Source organism: Athene noctua, chromosome 3, assembly GCF_965140245.1.
Source record: "Athene noctua chromosome 3, bAthNoc1.hap1.1, whole genome shotgun sequence".
NCBI classification, from domain to species: domain Eukaryota; kingdom Metazoa; phylum Chordata; class Aves; order Strigiformes; family Strigidae; genus Athene; species Athene noctua.
In genome coordinates, this window is record NC_134039.1 from 80141004 (window position 1) to 80159221 (window position 18218).

Below are 18218 nucleotides of genomic sequence, written 5' to 3' on the forward strand. Positions count from 1 at the left end.
TAATGTTGGGTTGATGGTTGGACTGGATGATCTTCAAGGCCTTTTCCAACCTAGACGATTCTGTGATTCTGTAAGCAAAGTAGCCAAAAAGGAGCTTTGTGGTAGAAGCGTCATGAGGATTTTACACACACAAACACAGGCAGGGGACTCCGCTCACCCTCTTGCCTTGATCCAGGCAGTCTGTCTGTGAGCGGGCTCAGCGGGTGACATTTTTTTTGCCAAGGGTCAATGTGCCTCCAGGTACCCGCTCCATGAGGCGGTGAGCGCCACAAGCCGCACACCGCTAGGTAAGCGCTGCCCTCCTCTCATTTTTAAGGCTCATTTTTGATAACACGCCATTGTTTTCCCCCGGGTCATCAGGCGGGAGGGAGAGGAAGAGCGAGGCAGGAAGGACGCGTGGCTGCGGGGCGCGGGTTTCCCTGCGGGTTTCCCTGCGGGCCGGGCGCGGGGCCCCTTCCCGCCTGCCCGGCGGCGCGGCAGGGGAAGGCGCCGTGCGCTTTGTGGCGCGGCGGCGGGGCGGAAGCGGCGGCGGGCGGGCGGCGGAACCTTCCGGCGGGCTCGCGGGCTGCCTGCGCCTCGCCCCGCCGCTGCCTCCGCCTCCCCCACTCGCCGCTCGCTGCCGCTCGGCGCCTCCATCCTGGTACTTGGGAGTCTCCATCCTGGTTTCTCAAGTGCCCGGACCCAAAACAGGAAGTAAGTGCGCGGGGGCCTGCGGGCTGACAGGGCCGGGAGCGGCCGGGCCGCGGCGGCGGCGGAGCGCGGCGGGGCCGGGGGAGCGGGAGGCGGCCATGGCCGGCCCCACGCCTCGGCCGGACTGGGCCGGGCCGGGCCGGGCTGAGCGGGGCTGGCAGCGGAGCTGGGCGGCGGTCTCGGCCAGCGCCGCCGCCCGCCGAGAGGACGGGAAAATGGCGGTGGCGGCGGCCGCCCGGGACCAAATGGCGGCGCTGGCGGCCGAGGGGCAGCGGGGGTCTGAGGCGGGCCCTGAGGCACGGAGCCGCCGCCCGCGGGGCGCTGCGCCCGCCCCGGGGGCAGTGCTGGGGGCTGGGGCCGGGCCGCTGCCTCCCGCCGGCTTTGTCCCGCGGGCCGTTGTTCGCCGGGGTGCTGCCGGGCGTCGGGACCGCTGCGCAGAAAGAAGTGGGGGGGGCGGGGGGCGGCAAAATAGGGGAAAACTTGGAAATTGCCAAACCTCGACTCCCTTGGGAGGGCACGGGAAAGGGGAGGGTGGTGTGCGGGTTGGGTTTTTTGTTTGCTATTTCTGTTTTAAACTCCCGTCGCCTTACCTTGGTGTTTGTAATAAAAGGCCACCTGCACGAACGCGTTTAAAGGTCCCGATTTCCCTTCGCTGGGTCTGCGGTTGAGGTATCCTAAGCTTGTGGCTTTTATCTGTTTTGTTTCATAATTTTTTATTTTTTTTTTTTCGCCCACCGAGAGTAGTGATTTGAGGTTGCTTGGGGCTTTATTTTTAAGTGGAGTCTGAAATGTGTAACTTAGCCAAGATCAGGGATTTCATTTAAAAGCGGTATCAGCTTTTCTGCACTAGAGTTATGTTTTGCCAAAATAAAGGATTCCGGTCGGACAAGCCTTTTTTTTTTTTTTTTTTTTTTTTTCCCTTTTTTTTCCTTTCTGAGGTTTCTGTTGATGGTCATCATGCACTTGGGCACAGCGAAGCATAATACTACACTTCTACTATCTACCTCTTTAGCTGACACAGTATTTATATTTATTCACAGAGTTACCATTGTTCAGCCCCACCTGGCCATTGTAAGTTATGTGTTGAAGTAATCTAGAAAATGCTTTTTGCTTGCCAGCGCTGCTCTGGCCATAGATGTAAGTTGACTTCTTGACAGCATAGTTAAAATCCCATTGCAAAATCGAGTTGTAGGCTTTGCGATGAGGTAGGCACATCTTGTTCAAATCCTCATTTCTATTAATCCACGTGAATATAATAATGGCAACAATTTCATGCTTGTTTTCCGGACACCTACTGAAACTTTCTCGATGATGTTTTATGACTTATCCAAAAGATTGAATGTTAATTAAAACACCTGAAATAGAATGCCTAAAAATACTGATTTTTGGATTAACCACTCAAAATTATAAAAGGTGGATGTATAAGAGACAGTCTAAGACCTCCACGTGTCTGTACTGTATTTTACATTTTCTAATAGCCCCTTATTTATGAGCATTAATATTGTGCTTGTCTGTCAATCAGAAAGCAACAGAGCTGTGGCTTTGTTTATCAGTCTTATGCCTTGTACAATTAGGATAACAATCAACTTTTCGTGTTCTATTGAATGCTAAATTTATACCTGTTATTTTAAAGGTGAAGTTGTTAATGGAATGCTCAGAATGAAACTGGATTTACATGAAAGAATATTAGTGCATATCAGTCTTACCAAGATTTTTATCCATAGTCATAACCGTGTGCCCAAGAGCATTACATCTCTGTTACTGAGAAAGAAAACATACAACTTTTTGTGGTTTTTCTTTTGAAAGAGATAGGACTTAGCTTGCTTTTTTTTTTTTTTTCTTCCCACCCCATGACATTTAAAGCATGCTCAGTGCTTTTTATTAAATATCAATGGATAGGCTAGAACTCATGGAGTTCTGCCAAATTTGGATCGATGCAAATGAGAACAGTTTGTCCCATTGTGTCTCCCCATATATTTCATTTCTGTGATGGCCCACTTCTCTAAATACCACTGATGAGTAGAATGTAACTGTTCCTAAAGCACTGTAATGTCATGCTGATATAGTTTAATAAATCTTTGCATGGTCTTTGGATCCTTCTGTTTGATATCTGTCTGGTTTGATCCCCTCTTACGCCTGTTGTAGCTGTTAAAGACAATTTCTGTGTGGTGGAATTTTAAATTAGAGCAGAACACTGGCGTGGAGGAAAGGTTTTTTTGTTGAATAATAGCATTAAGAGTCTTGGCACTAGTTGAATAGCAAAAACTCCTGATTATGTATTAGAAATACTGACTTGGTATGGAATACACTCAATATTCAGGCTTCCTTAAATAGGAGGTTTATGAAGTCCTGTAATTACTTGGTTTCCTTTGTGTTACTCTTGAATGAATGTCTTGAAATCCTAGTGCATCCCATGTGATTGTTCCAGTTAAATGACTCAATAGCCGGAAGCCTCCCTTAATTTTTGCTCCCTTCCATTTCTGCCTCTTACAGGACTTAGTGAAATATACTTTTACTTTTTGCCCAGTGCAGAAGACATGGCCTTTAATACAATTTCATGTCGAAATTTTAAAATATTTACAACAGTCCACAGAAAACTAGCCATAACATTCAGTTAGTAACTAAGCATAATGACAGAATTCTGTCTGCAAGGGTAAAAATGCTGTTTCTTAGAAGTGCTTAAGTTTTACATGCCACAGAATAATTGAGCCCATCTGCCTAATGGTTATTTAGAATTACAGGAATTTTGTATAAAAATGTTCAGTTTCTTTGTAACATTATAAAATCAGCTTTGTAGGTTTTTTCTGCCTAAATCTGCTGCATGTTTCCCAAATAAATAAGAACTATTGTATTACGTGGCTTTAGTGGAAAATTTATATTGGAATTTTATATTAAATGATTCTTGTAGGCAAAGTATTTTCTTATCTGTTCATCTGCATGTCGAAACCTGTTTAAAACTCTTAAAAATTATGGATTTGGTAAACACACCCAAAAATCTAAAAAGCCAAAAAGTGCTTTTTAAAATACAAAGATTTCTAAGCTGCTATCTTAGAAATTTAAGATTATGCTATCTTCATTTCATAATATGCATCCACACTGTTAGTGTCTGTGCATCCGGCAGTGTTCCCTTCCCCCACAAGCTCACACCCTCCTTCAGAACATAAAATATTAGTGGTAGATTGGTATCTTTGTGAAGAATGTGTCTGAATCGAGGATTAAAGAAAAGTCTTGGGTCATGCATTTAAAATGAAAGCAAGCTTTTTGTTTCCAATAGAAGGTAATGCATTTTCTAAAGCATACTTAGTGAAGTTATGAAAAGAAGGTGATATTCTGGAGGTGATGAGATGAGAGTACTCATGTCACGATTCTCCCTAACTAGGAAACATTGGCTGTAATTAACTTTGTATTTAACTTTTTCAAGAGCAGACGTGTAGTGGATGTGCAGGTATCTGTATTAAACAGAATACGTGTGGCACATCCTAAAAGACCTCTGCGGTGGTTCAGCATTGTTTAGCATGGCTTCAGCTGTCATCCCATGATAAATCAAGGACATCGGGCGAGTAGAGTGTCCCTGCAGCCAGTATCAGAGAAACTCGCATCAGAGGGCATTGTCTTCTGCAGCAGCACTGGGCTTTCTCCACTGAGCTCTCCATAAACTCCAAGTGGTTCCATCATATGCCATATTTGATGTATCTTAAGCATACCTGGTAGCTCTGTCATTATTTACGTGTAAAGCAGTGATTTTTATAAGACCTGGAGATTGTTTCCTATTCACACAGAAAAACCACCACAGTTACTCGAGGTCTTTTTTTCTCACCTTTCTGTCACTAATTCATGTCTTCATGGGTTAGCACTCCCGTCCTGGTGTAAATGTATCTTGAAAGAGCAAGTTTGTTTCCTTCAATTTTCTTGTGTTTGTTTAGTCTAATAAATAAAAAATAATGTCCAAAATACGCATTGACTTCAACTTGCTGGCTCATGTTCTTTGCAGTCAGTTTTCAGTTGAGGTCCAAGGCCATATCCATGAAAGTTGGTGAGAATTTTTCCAGTCACATCAAGGATTTGGCTCTTCCTAAGTTTTTATCAAGGCTTGGTTATGGTTATTACCTTTACTCAGAAAATCTGAGATATTCTAAATCTCAAGTATTTGACACAGAACTTCCTTTTTTTTTTTCCTCTGAAGAGCTTGTAATTACCTTTGGGATAAACCATTCCAGGGAGATTGGCAAAAAGTTCTATAACCTCACTCAGTCCAGGAAATACATGGAGGAGCACTTCTTGGGAAACAGCACTTCCTTGAACAATGTGCCGTGCGCAGTTCTTGGTGCTTTGTAAGGAGTACCAGGGAGCTCAGGCAGACAAGTGCAGACATCTAACTTGATGGGGAGAATCGGTGCCGCTGTTAGATGTGGTGCCCCAGCTGTTGCTGAATTAGAGTCCTGTTACAGCTCTGTTTGTGTGGAAGTGACGGGGTAGCAGCTATTGATCGGGGTGTATCTTCCCCAGCTTTGATGGAAATGCAAGGTTTGGATACATGGACCCCTTCCATGCTCTATCCTTTTCTCCTCTAACGTGGCAAACCACTGAGGGCGAAAACGCAAACGGACAAACCTAATTACTCTGTGCTTTTGATTTGGGAGCCTAATCCTATAAATGTAGTTCTTGATTCTCAGCAAATCCTGAGTAACTGATGAAAGAATGGCCCAGCTTTGCTGTTACTGTCTTCCATTTTCTGTATTCTTTCAGTCAAAAGAAGGAATGGTCTTATGCTGTGGATGGTGCTGTAGTTTTCACTGCTTCTAGGTCAGTTTTAGGTGGAGTATGGGATTGACATAATGTGTTTTATAAAAATAAATTTCATGTCTTTCAAGCCTTTATAGTGATGAGAAGAAAAATAGGTACGTTCAGCTGACTGTAGAAAAATAAATGTTATCGCTATCTGTTCAGGTATAATTAAAGAAGAGTACTCCATGGTGTTTCAGGTAACTTTTGTAATTTTTGCTACAGCATTTCATGTAGTAAAAGTTACTCAGAAAGGACATATGAACATGAAAAAGAAAATCTGTTTCTTTTGGCCCACCAGAGTTATCCAGTTTGTTCACTCCAGAAAAGTCAAATGAATAACTCAAACCTGAATTGAAGAAGTTACAGTCTGCTAATTTAGCTATAACACTTTGGATTTCTTTCTTCATGTTTTAGAGTTAAGGCTGCCTCTTTTGGCTCTTTAAAATTGGTACTATAGCCGTGCAGCAAACATCACTCCTAGTAAAGGATAGGGCAGAGGCTGTAAAACTCAGAAGCAGATGAATCCCGAGCAAGTGATTGCCTCCCACACTTGCATGTGGCAAGGAGCTGTTGCTGATGGTAGATATGAAAGTAAATTTGAGAACCCTCTGATTTAAAATGTCAGCAGTATCTGAATTTTTTGACACGTTCAGATGGGTAATATCACTTCATAGTAGGAATCAGTCACTACATGTGCTTAAAGATGTGCCAAATCTTCATCAAGCTTGAGAGGTGATAAGTAATTTTATTGAAAGACTGGCAGTATTTTTATCCTTCCAAGAAAACACTGCTCTTGAAAATCTTCAATACCAAAGAACATGTTTTCTGATTTTAAATTTTATTAACATTATACAGGGGATTTAAAATCCAGGTTGTAAATTCCACTTATGTATGGGTATATGGGTATCTCTGCCTGGTACATGGAAGCTTTGTAATAGTGATTTTTTTTTTTTTCTTTTTTAAAGCTATAGTCAGTGGTCTTTTAACATTGTAAGTTAAAATTGTTGATAATAGTATTTTGGTTTCAAAATTAAAAATACAAGGTGGTTTGTTTTTTTTCTGTTGTTGATATATGAGAAGATACACTAAAAGGACTGAGTACTCCAAGGAGAGATAGATGATGCGTTCTTTTTACAGATCTCTGCCAAAACCAGTCACCAAACCTGGGTGCTCAAAACTCTTGAAATCATTGCAAAATTTCTGGATATTTTAGATGTGATTTCATTTAGCTTCTACAGCAGAAAAGGTTATATTTATTTGTATTTGGTGGATTAGAACTTTTTTGTGGGGTTTTGTTTTGTTTCAAAATTAGTAATAGTGCTAGTTTACATCGAAATTCATATAAGCTTTGGGTTTCTTCATAGTACTTTTATAGTGGAAACAAGATTATCAGAAGCACTTTGTATTGCCCAGGTTCACTGACTTCCATGTATAATACTTACCCTGGTTTAATTTTTTTAGATTGGTGATTGGTTGAACCCAGTTGTTCTGTTGCTCATGTTGTTTAAATGCTAAAAAAAAAAAATACTAGTTTCACATTAGTTTTATGTATAGAAGGAATAAAACTTTGCAACTTAGCAATCTATAAATAGTGCAGCCATGAGTAGTGTGACACTAGAAAAATATTTCTCAGTCCTGACTAGCTTTAGGTTATATAATAATAAAATTATTAAATGAGCAGTGAAACAAATATTATTGAGACAGAAAGTGTCAGATGTGGAGAATTTAGAAATGCTGAAAAAGGAATAGCCTATGTTTAAAATAGTAGTAGATTGCAAATGCTTCTGAATAGGGAGTTTAGGTACTATTTTTAACTAGAAAAGTAGCTTTGAAGCTATCCGATGTTACCTTGTGTGACATGTAAGTATGCAGGAAAAGTAAAGGCAGGTGAATGAATGTCTTAAACCATGAAACTTTTCATGTGAAAGAACAAACCAGACGTTTGTTATTCTCTGAGGGAGTTTATGCTGGTTGGTTGAGGTAAAGGAATCAGCATTATGTTCAACACGGCAGTCTGACTGCAGAAAAGTAACCTCTGTATTGTTCTTTCAGGTTTGAGTATGAGCACAGTTGAAGAAGAGTCTGAAACAGTGACAGTAGAAACCGTGAACTCTGTGACTTTGACTCAGGACACTGAAGGGAACCTTATACTTCATTGCCCTCAAAATGGTATAGAATTGTATTGCATAGTATTTTTTCTTCTTTTTTCATTGATTTAACCATTGTACTTCCCTGCCCCCAAATTCTGTGAGCTACTTGGATTCAGCTTACTGTTCTGAAATTTGTTCTGTTTCAGTTTAAAGAAGAATAAAGTGTCAAATTAGGTGGAAATTGCAAAATTATGTATGTATGTGTCCTAACAAGGAGATAGTTGTTCTGATTTAGTTCAGTGGAAATGGGCTCTGAGAACCAAGCACATACCCAAATTTCTGTACACTTAAGGGACTGGTTTGTGTGTGATGGGCTGTGGATGGAATTTGCAAACAAAAACTCAAGAGAAAATGTGTGTTGAAGGAAGCATGTGAACTGTTGTTGCCTGTGACTCGGATCAGTTACCTGGGCAATAGTAAAGCACTGAACCAACCTATCACATTTGCTTCTACCTTTTGTTTTGGTCCACTTTGTGAACAGAAAGTAATTTGCGTGTGTTTTTGTTGTTAGAAGCTGATGAAGTAGACTCTGAAGACAGCACTGAACCTCCACACAAGAGGCTTTGCTTATCAGAGGATGATCAAAGCCTTGATGATTCCACTCCGTGCATTTCTGTTGTTGCAGTTCCAAGTAAGTTCTTTTAAGTTTATGTACTCTTACAGCAAATGTTTCTGTTGGTAAAGGTTAAAAGTGGACTCCTTGGATCACATTAGAATACTTTGCATGTTTTATTTTCAAATTTTATTAATATACTTAAGTATCATCTTTACCTCTCAGCCTTGGATGGTTTTGCAGCAATTGTTATCTGTACAGTACTGGCAGAACAAAACTGCTTTACAGTTAGAGACCTGCAGGCACGGCTGCATCGAATAAGTGAATGAACAACAAACCAGATGCTGTTTTCAAGCAAAGAGCGAGTAGGTTTTTTTAAAACGATCAAACAGTATAGTTAGTATTTCTGTATTTCAATTTTGTAATATTGAGATTTATGGTCTTTCTAAGGTAGATTGTTGTACAAAAGGTAGGCTGAGTACTGAATTAATCTTAAGGAAGTTGATGGCATATTAGATAGTTCAATATAATCCTCAAAAAGGGCATCACCAGCAGAGGTGAAGAAGTCATTATCCCACCCTACTCAGCCCTTGTCAGGCCACACCTGGAATAGTGTGTTCAGTTTTGGTCCCAGCTATACACAAAAGATGTGCACAGGCTGTAGAGGGTCCAGAGGAGGGCCACAAAGATGATCAGAGGACTGGGAAGCCTGTCATGTGAAGAAGGGCTGAGGGAATTGGGTTTGTTCAGCTTTGGGAAGAGAAGGCTTAGGGGAGATCTTATTTAAAGGGTGGCTACAAAGAAGGTGAAAACTCCCTTTTTTACAAGTCACATGGAAAAGACAAGGCGAAATGGGTACAAGTTGCTCCTGGGGATGTTCCGATTGGATACAAAAGGAAAATATTTCATGACGAGAACAATCAGCCACTGGAATAATCGCCCCAGGGAAGTGATGGATTCCTCAACATTGGACACTTTGAAGATTCAGCTGGACAGGGTGCTGGGCCATCTTGTCTAGACCGTGCTTTTGCCAAGAAAGATTGGACCAGGTGATCCTTGAGGTCCCTTCCAACCTGGTATTCTGTGATTCTGTGATTCTATTATAATCTCCCAAAGGGAAGCAAAGCAAGATCTAGCAAGTTAAAATACCAATTTACAATACCTAGAGTGGCTGTTTATTTGGTGGAACTTAGTAGAAACTCCTTAGAAGTAAAGGCATTATCATGTGGAAGTTAAAGGAAAATGGGAAAAAGAATGGAGCCGAAAGATTTGAAGGTTATCCTTTAGTAACTGGAAGATACTGAAGATAGGACGGGAAAGGAAGCATTAATACAACACCAAATGTTTGCATCAGATCAAACACCTTTTATTTATATATTTCACATTATGTCTTAGTTGTAGTCAAGTGTAAATCTGAAGGTTTCAAAACTCAAATTTTTTGAAGAGGAACAGTTGATAATCATTTTGGTGATTTTACTATGTCAAGAAATAAATACTGAATAAGGCCTCTTTCAATTTTCACTGCAAGGGTAGCAATTTCTAAAACCTGGAGCATGCATTAAAAATGTTACAGGAGTAAGGTATACAACTAACTTACCCATTCTGAAGTTTCAGAAAATGATCAGAGCTTTGAGGTGACCATGACTGCTACCACTGAGGTAGCTGAAGATGAGATTAACGAAGGAACTGTTACTCAGATTCAGGTAGAGTAAAACTTCAAAATTGATCTATTTGATGTACATTTTTATTTAAATTGAAATTGAAAGGGAAACAAACAGCAGAAAGGATTTATTAATAAGATTACTTTTGGTATTTAATGTATTTGAGCATGGATCTTGTTTGTAAAATGTTGTTCTATAAAAGTGCAATTGAATCATTTTATGTATTAAAGAGGGTATTTATAGTGTAACTTACTGCCCAAAGAGCAATACAGTAAACAGTAATAGATGTAACCCTTCACTGATAATTACTTGCTCTGTGATGATCTGCATAGAAGACAAGTTTATCTGTTATTTCTGTCATTCTTTGATTATAAATTAAGCTTTGTAACAGGCCTAAATTTTCTTTGTCTTGTCACCAGTCCTAACAGTTACGTACAGTCCCCGTTGTAGACTACCATGTTTAAAAGTTCTAGATTGGAGATGCTGGACATAGTCCTCTTTCCACCAAAGCCAGTGAGACTCTTCCTATTCACTGTGTGTTAAACGGGATGAAGAAAGTTACCTAATTAATTCTCACAGCATCTATATGTTAAAATGCTAAATCTTACTCAGATGTTTTAAAAACTACTGTAATTTAATGCCATTATCTAAAAAGTGGCACTTTCTGAGCAGTCAGCAAGGTAACTAGGTGTGCTGGTTTCATTTTCCTTCAAGTTATGCCTCCATGTTAAATGCAAGGTGATAGAAAGAACTGAAGATCTGACTGGGTGATTTCGTATTGGTCTTTTCAAGATTCTTCAGAATGAACAGCTGGATGAAATCTCCCCAATGGGCAATGAAGAAGTGTCAGCTGTTAGTCAAGCCTGGTTCACAACCAAAGAGGATAAGGATTCTCTAACAAATAAAGGTAGGATATTTCAAATGCAGTTCTCCCATGCTGTAAAAGGATAAGCTGTTCCAAATGTTTCAACATTTTGCAGGTTACATAAAGTAATCTCTGTTTTAGTGAAGGTCATCGAGAAGACTGATTCTAAAAATGCGAAGACATCTAATGCATTAAGATTTCACCATCCCTCTTATACTTTGACTGCAAGAAGAGAGTTGGAATTCCAAAAACACTTGGAGAGGAAGAGGGGCCATGCTTGCAGCAGTGGCAGTGATTCTAGTGGCCGTGGTAGAGAACAGCTGTAGATAATGTGTGTCGGCACACGTGGGGCAGACAGTTGTGTTTGCTCTGTTTGCAGTTCTACCTGGCTAAGAGATGGAAAGCTGCAGTCAGAGGGGGGTATACCAGGAAAAAAATTAATCTGTGCTCAAGTTAATCCATCTTCCTCCAAGTAGGTTTTACTAGTCTGGCTACTCTGTTGTGATTCATATTAAACAGTTTCTGGAGTGGAGTTGCTTCAGAAGTAGAGGGATCATGCAGACCAGGATCTACTGAAATAATCACTCTGCTTCTAAAACTGCCACCCCATTGGCATTCTTTGCTTTCAAAATGTATCTGGGCAATCATGTAGTAGTTGCTGAACTTTAGAGCTGCTTTTTTTTATTTTTCCCCCCCCGGGGAAAGTGCCTTTCTAAACCTAGAGAAGCAGCTTAGTGTCAAATGAAGACATGTTGTCTCTCCAGTTTCCTCAGTCTCTCTACTATTTTTCTTACCCTGACTTTACCTCTTTCTAGGGAAAAGAAAATTGTTTTTCAGTGAGTCCAAAGCAACTCCCTTTTTGATTAGAAAACTTTAGGAACAAAAGTAATGGTTTTCTCTCACAGAAGCAAATGATCTCTTACCCAGTGAGTTCTGCTCCAGAGAGCTGAGTGTACTGCAGAGTCAGTGAAAAAATGTGGATGAGGCAAATAGAACCTGGGTGTTGGATATGGAAAATTCAGAGAAAGGTAGCTGAACAACTCTGTCAACAACCATTTCACTCACTGATCTCAAGTGTGCACTAACTTTTACCAGCCAATAAATAATTCTCCCCGTTTTCTCTGTCTGTCTTACTAGATTTATAGGGCTTCAGAGCTATTCAGTGTTCAGTCCAAGGAGTGGGGCAGACATGGGATAGCAAAGAGATCTCTTTGCGTCACAGCACTGAGGCATCTGGGTGGAAGTAGTGACAAATCCTGTTGCTGCATTTGCTGTGCTCTAGGGTCAGAGGAAGCACAGAGGTTATGATCTTCTCCGTAGCCAGTGGTAAAGGACTTTGGTTGGGAGCAGCACATTCTCAGCTGTGACTGGGAGAGTATGTACTGATGATTTGCCAGAGACTTAAATGACTGTTTTCATGTGTCTTGGTGGCCTCATGTCTTATTAGATATATTAGAAGATTACAACATATGTAGCTGTCTCACAGGCATATCAACTGACCATATATCACAAGTGGTGTTTACAGTTGTGAATGAACAAGGGCACTAAATCTGGTGATTCTAATTAAAGATTAATAATTTGAAGAAGACACTTTCAATAAATTATGCTGAGAAGAATATTTGAGAATCCATACCAGCTGAACTTTTCTTGAGGTCTCCATGTTCTGTGACAGAGATCAGCTGAGGAGGAATCCCAGCATGTGTTGTCTTTTACAGTAGCTCTGTGTTCAACATGTGTTGCCTGAGCTCATCATTTTATAGCAGTGTCCCATGGATAATGCTTTCTTTGAAGACCCATGGGTAGTTTGTAATAATCTTGGTACTGAATATGCAAAAATGTGAAAGGTAAAATATGTTTCCTTTCCTAAAATAGTTGGGTATTAAAGATTATTCCATATAAAGAGTAACTGTCCCTTTAAGTCATTTTAGATGCCTGGACAGAGGTGGGAATCCCAACTACAATAGTAGATTACTGTTCTGTCTCTGTAGCTTTAGAAGAAGAGATTGAAGCCATCAGGCACAAGGGAAGAGTTTTCTCTCATCAATTCCAGTGGAGTTAGTAATAATGCCTGTACTTTTCACTCTAATTGGATTTGAGTAAACAATCTCTTTGGTGTGTTCTGCCTCTCAGCTCTGATAATTAGCAGTCTGAGAAGGAAGTACCCTGATTTTTCTGAGCAGAGATGGGCAGGTAGCCAGCACACACCAGTATATAAACTGGGTCACCAGCATAATCTTAAGTGATAAGCAGTATTAAGTATGGTATGAGCATGAGGGGAAAAAAAGACATCTATATATGCTTCAATGTTTTATTGATAGACTTCAGATTTGAAATTTTCTCTCTGAATAAAGTTGATTGGTTTTGCATTTAAAGCTAAACTGGCATTGTAGTTACTAACAGCATTGACAGAGATGTTTGTTTCTAATGGCTTGACACTTTTATTTGGGAAATAAAACACTTGCCATGAGTTTTTATCTTGACTGTGACCACTGGGCATTTTTCCCAATGCAAAAAAAAAAAAAAAGAGAGAACTACGGACCAACTCGTCAAAATAGACTAGGTAGAACATTTACCTCTACGAAAAGCGCTCAGAGTAGGTAGCAGTACGCACATGTTGGGAAGTGATGAGGCACATAAGAGATCTCCGCATTGTTGCCAATTGCTCAAGTAATATTATGAGTCACGTTTGAAGTCCCAGCTCCTGGAATCATTTGAGTGCATGGAAATTTCAGCTGTCAGTTTAAACACAGAAATTTTCTACTTGTGGCTGAAGAGAAAGCCTGAAAATGTGGCTTGACAGCACATAGAGGAATTCATGTTCTCTTTTAAAAAAAATGTTTTTGAAGAGGGGTCTGAGTCACATTATTTAAACGTTATTTGACAGTTACTAAGGATTGTTTATAAGTTCTGAAATAACATCTGTTTAATTCTAGTTAGTTTAAGTAGCTAAAATTACCTCTTTGTTAATTGCAGTAATGAGATTCGTGTTTTCTGATATTACTGCTCTTGTTGTTTTGCTGACTTTCACTTCAGTAATTAGTTTGGCATTTCTATTTTCAGGCCATAAGTGGAAGCAAGGGATGTGGTCGAAGGAAGAAATTGACATTTTGATGAGTAACATTGAGCGTTATTTAAAGGTATGTGTTATCTGCTAGTTGGTGTGGTGATGCAGTTTCTGCTAGAAACCAACTTTCTTTAGTACTTCCTAGAATATGCAATATGTGATTCTGATCAGTTTGTGGTAGAAATAGTCATTACCCATTTGCAATACATAAGAAAACTGTGTCCATACACAGGATTTAAGACTACTGAATATAACATTGCTTTTAACCTGTGTATTGAATGTAACCCATTTTAAAATTTCACGTCAGGATGCTCAAGTGACTTAGTCTCTTTCTCTGAATATACATCACTTATGAAACCTTTGGTGAAGACAAAAGAAAAAAATTGCACTATGAGTAGGGATAATTTTCCTTACAAAGCATTAAATACAACTTCCAGACTTCTGTGATGCCATATCTGTATTTGCTATGCTAACGGGATACCTGTATCTGCTTTCTTTCCCTTAGTATATTGGTGTCAAGAGTTCAGTGTAAAAATATGCATGCAGTTAACATGCTGACAGTGATAATTGCCCAGAAGTCATATTTGTTGTAGGTTTACAGCTCAGAATATTAGAGCTGAGCCCTTAGAGCTGAGAATATATAGCCTGGATATTACAGGTTCACCATCCTTCATTTGTGGATCAAAAAAAGCCCTGAATTTGGTCTTCATTGGTATAAAAATCCTCAGTATTAATTGTAGAAAGTGTGCCTGTCCACACATGTATTAGAATTTCTGACACAAAGTCATTCATAGGTTATAGTGTTTTTTAAATCTAGAGATGATCTCTTGTACACCAGTGCTTTTGTATCAAGTTTCCATCAGAAGAAGAACAGTTTAATTGATAAAAAAGACTTTTAGATAAGGAATATCTAAAATTATTTAATAAATTAATATGGCACTGTTTGACATACAAACTTGACTGTTTCCCTTGTATGACCCCTGGCTAATTCCACCACAGTGTATTTTCCATCATGTTCTAAATGATGGTTCAATTTTTGATCTTACAATAGACATTGTACAGATTTTTTTTAAATCTGGATGAAAGTTAGAGCTTCCATATCTACCTGGACTCTGATATTAAAGAAAAAAACAACAATATTCAGTTTAACTCTTGGACTGTAGTATTTGACATACATAGAAGGTTGCATATTAGTATGCTAGGCTTCAGTTCTTAAGCATTCTGCTTCTTGATTTCTAGGAGACTTTATCTAAGGTGGTTTGTTTGTGGTTTGTTGGTTTGGTTTTTTTTTAATGCTTTCTTCTAGGCCCGTGGAATAAAAGATGCCACCGAAATTATATTTGAAATGTCAAAAGATGAAAGAAAAGATTTCTACAGGACAATAGCTTGGGGTCTGAATCGGCCTCTCTTTGCTGTCTATAGAAGAGTTCTTCGCATGTATGATGACAGAAACCATGTTGGAAAGTATGAAAACCTCTAATGCTGCATGGTTTTATTGGTATGAGTAGGGTCATGTATTTAATGTTTGACATGTTATATGTGAGACAGAAGATTTTAGCCAAACAGACCTAGCGCTTCCTAATCACGTCACCTCTGCTGAATTCTAGTAGACCAGTCTTGACAATAATTGTTTTAAGTTTATGATAGCGTGGAAGGGATTCTGATACAATTAGAAGACTTTTGAGACTAGTACGCATCTGCTGAGGTGTAGTTTCTTTCTAGAACTGTGACCTTGAGCTTATCAATATTCATCCCTGTGCCCTTAGTTTCCCCATCTGTAAAGCAGTGGGGATGGCACCATCCAGAAATGCTAAAAAGGGTGTTAGCTTTTAGTTTTTAAAGGTAGTTGAAAATTAAAAATACTATCCCAACAGTATTCTTTTTTAATGGAAAGTCAGCCTTATGCTGATTGTGAACTGAGGAAGGAAAAAATACGTGTTTATTTGAGAGACTGATCCACAAAATTCTAATTCTGTTCTTAGTAGTAACACCACTGAGAATGAGGAAATTTGCTGGCAAATGAGAGGAATTTTAAACCAGATAACCTTAGAGATACACTAATGTGGAAAATGGCATTTGTTCTTCACATTCTTTTGAAGCATTCAGCTAGATAGTTTATTACAGCTAAAATTCCTTAATCTCTTGTTGTAACTAAACATGCAAAGTGTGGTTAGTAAAACAAAATATTTGTGCTGTATGCTTTCTGTTTAAAATAATGTATTTTTATTTACCTGTTGCTTAGGTATACTCCTGAGGAAATTGAAAAACTTAAAGAGTAAGTCTTTTTTATTAACAAGGTCATGCTACCTTGTTTATATTTAGTAGCTTGAGTAGTTTTTACAGGTTTTGTTACATGAAATCACTGAAAAGTTGCAAGTAATTTGACTGTTCCAACTCTTATCAGAAAATAATGGTCACTATATTAATCTGAAGATAAATTAAACTACATTTGGATTATTTCTTTATATTTTCTAATGTGTATTCAGAACATAAGCATGTCCTGATTTTGGCTGGGATCGAGTTAATTTTCTCCCCAATAGCTGGTGCAGTGCTTGTGGTTTCGATTAGGATGAGCATGTTGATAGCACACTGATGTTTTAGTTGCTAAGTAGAGCTTATCCTGAGTCAGGGACTAGTCATTTCCTATGCTCTGCTAGTGAAGAGGTACCAAGAAGCTGGGAGGGAGCATGGCCAGGACAGCTGATCTGAACTAGCCAAAGGGATATTCCAAACCGTAGGATGTCATACTCAGGATATAAACTGGGGGCATTGGCTGGGACGGGGCAGATCACTGCTCGGGAACAGACTGGACATCAGTCAGTCAGTGGTGAGCAATTGCTTTGTGCATCACTTGTTTTGTATATTCCTGTTCTCTTATGTTTATTCTTATTATCAGATTGTTATTATCATCTTTTTTTTTCTTCCTTTTCTGTCCTATTAAACTGTCTTTATCTTAACTCATGAGTTCTATTTTTTTTTTTCCCAATTCACTCCCGCATCCCACTGGGTGGGGGGAGTGAGTGAGCAGCTGCATGGTTCTTCGTTGCCGGCTGGGATTAAACCACAACAAGGCACTGTGCAACAGTTCTTAAAGCAAACCTTCTGTTGCAAGTAATAATGTTTCAGATTTTTACCAGCACAGTCAACATTTGCAGTTATGTTTGTGAAAAACAGAAGTTTCCTTTCTTTAGAAAACTGGAACAAAAGTTACTTCTAAAGAAAGTGGCCGGTCAAGGGTAGGATCTCCCCTATGAAGTATTAGAGAGATACAGAAATTGTCAGTACGGCTCTTTGATTTTGACTATGAACCTGATAGATCAAAGAGGAGGAGCTGCAGACTTTATCTCCTCTTGCAGCTTTCCAGAGTTGAGCAGTTTGAAGAAACCAGGTGGGACTGAAGGAAGGAAGGGAGTGTCTTTCATTGCGTTGATGGATATGTGTGGATCAATTTAGCTGGTTTGTGTCATTCGCAAGGTGCCTGTGGTTCCAGATTTGGTAACAGTAGTTATGGCTCAACATGTTAAGCAACCTGTTGTCATGTGTGGGAGGAAATTAATAGTTAAAATTATGAACATGATTATGCAGTCTTTTTGCTTCATTTAAATTGTAAGATGCCTGGGATTTCATCAGGCATTATTTAGCTTTCTCAAGCGATCTCTATGCCACCTGAAAATCTTTGAGGAATTTGTGTAGAATGGATGGTGGCTGTTTACCTAAATGTTCATACTCTATTTAACACAGTAATTAAGTCTAGCAACATTCCTGCAAAACATTTAGATATTAAGCAGTTGTTGAGTATCCTGTGGCTTAGCTGGCCCAAAAGGCTTCTAGAAAACACATAGGAAAATTAGCAGTGGTGATAGAAAATATTAATAATGTAGTATCAAAGTGACTCACCATTCTGTCTTTAAGCCTGTAATCTGCATGTTTATCCTATTTTTATTAGAGCGTATTTGATATTTTGGTAATCTCATAACTGGATACAGTGCTAATGAGCATGTTTCTATTTAGGCTGAGAATAAAGCATGGTAATGACTGGGCTACGATAGGAGCTGCACTGGGGAGAAGTGCTTCCTCTGTAAAAGATCGATGTAGATTGATGAAGGATACCTGCAACACAGGTGAGGTAAATGCTCATGTCAGTAATGGATATTCTAGTTAAAACTGTCACCTTTACCTTTGTCAGTGGTGTTTTCAGAGATGTGTAACTCTGAACTGAGGAACTTACGGTGTGAAACCTGGGGACATTTTTCCAACGTATTTGATATAGGTTTCTCCAGTTTCTCTTCTTACAGATCGGAACACTCAGTTTATTTTTGCTGTCCATTATCCATCATACATTTATGCCACTGGAGCATATTTTACTGAGGTGGATTAAAAAGTACTTTGCCTTGTGCTTAAAGTTTATAAACATAACACTGTATGTTTAGTGTCAATTAAGAGACAGGTG

The 18218-nt window shown here is 39.4% G+C and overlaps 1 protein-coding gene across 1 annotated transcript in view; it reads left to right on the forward strand.

Moving 5' to 3' along the window:
• The first annotated feature begins 560 nt into the window (after positions 1–560).
• DMTF1 (cyclin D binding myb like transcription factor 1) overlaps positions 561–18218 on the forward strand; it is a 31291-nt gene continuing 13633 nt past the window's right edge. Inside the window, exons 1-9 of the mRNA XM_074903444.1 lie at positions 561–693; positions 7528–7644; positions 8137–8256; positions 9787–9881; positions 10632–10746; positions 13765–13841; positions 15075–15232; positions 16011–16043; positions 17780–17889. Of these exons, the coding sequence (XP_074759545.1) occupies positions 7536–7644; positions 8137–8256; positions 9787–9881; positions 10632–10746; positions 13765–13841; positions 15075–15232; positions 16011–16043; positions 17780–17889 (817 nt within the window). The 5' untranslated portion in view covers positions 561–693; positions 7528–7535. The remainder of the gene's footprint in view (positions 694–7527; positions 7645–8136; positions 8257–9786; positions 9882–10631; positions 10747–13764; positions 13842–15074; positions 15233–16010; positions 16044–17779; positions 17890–18218) is intronic.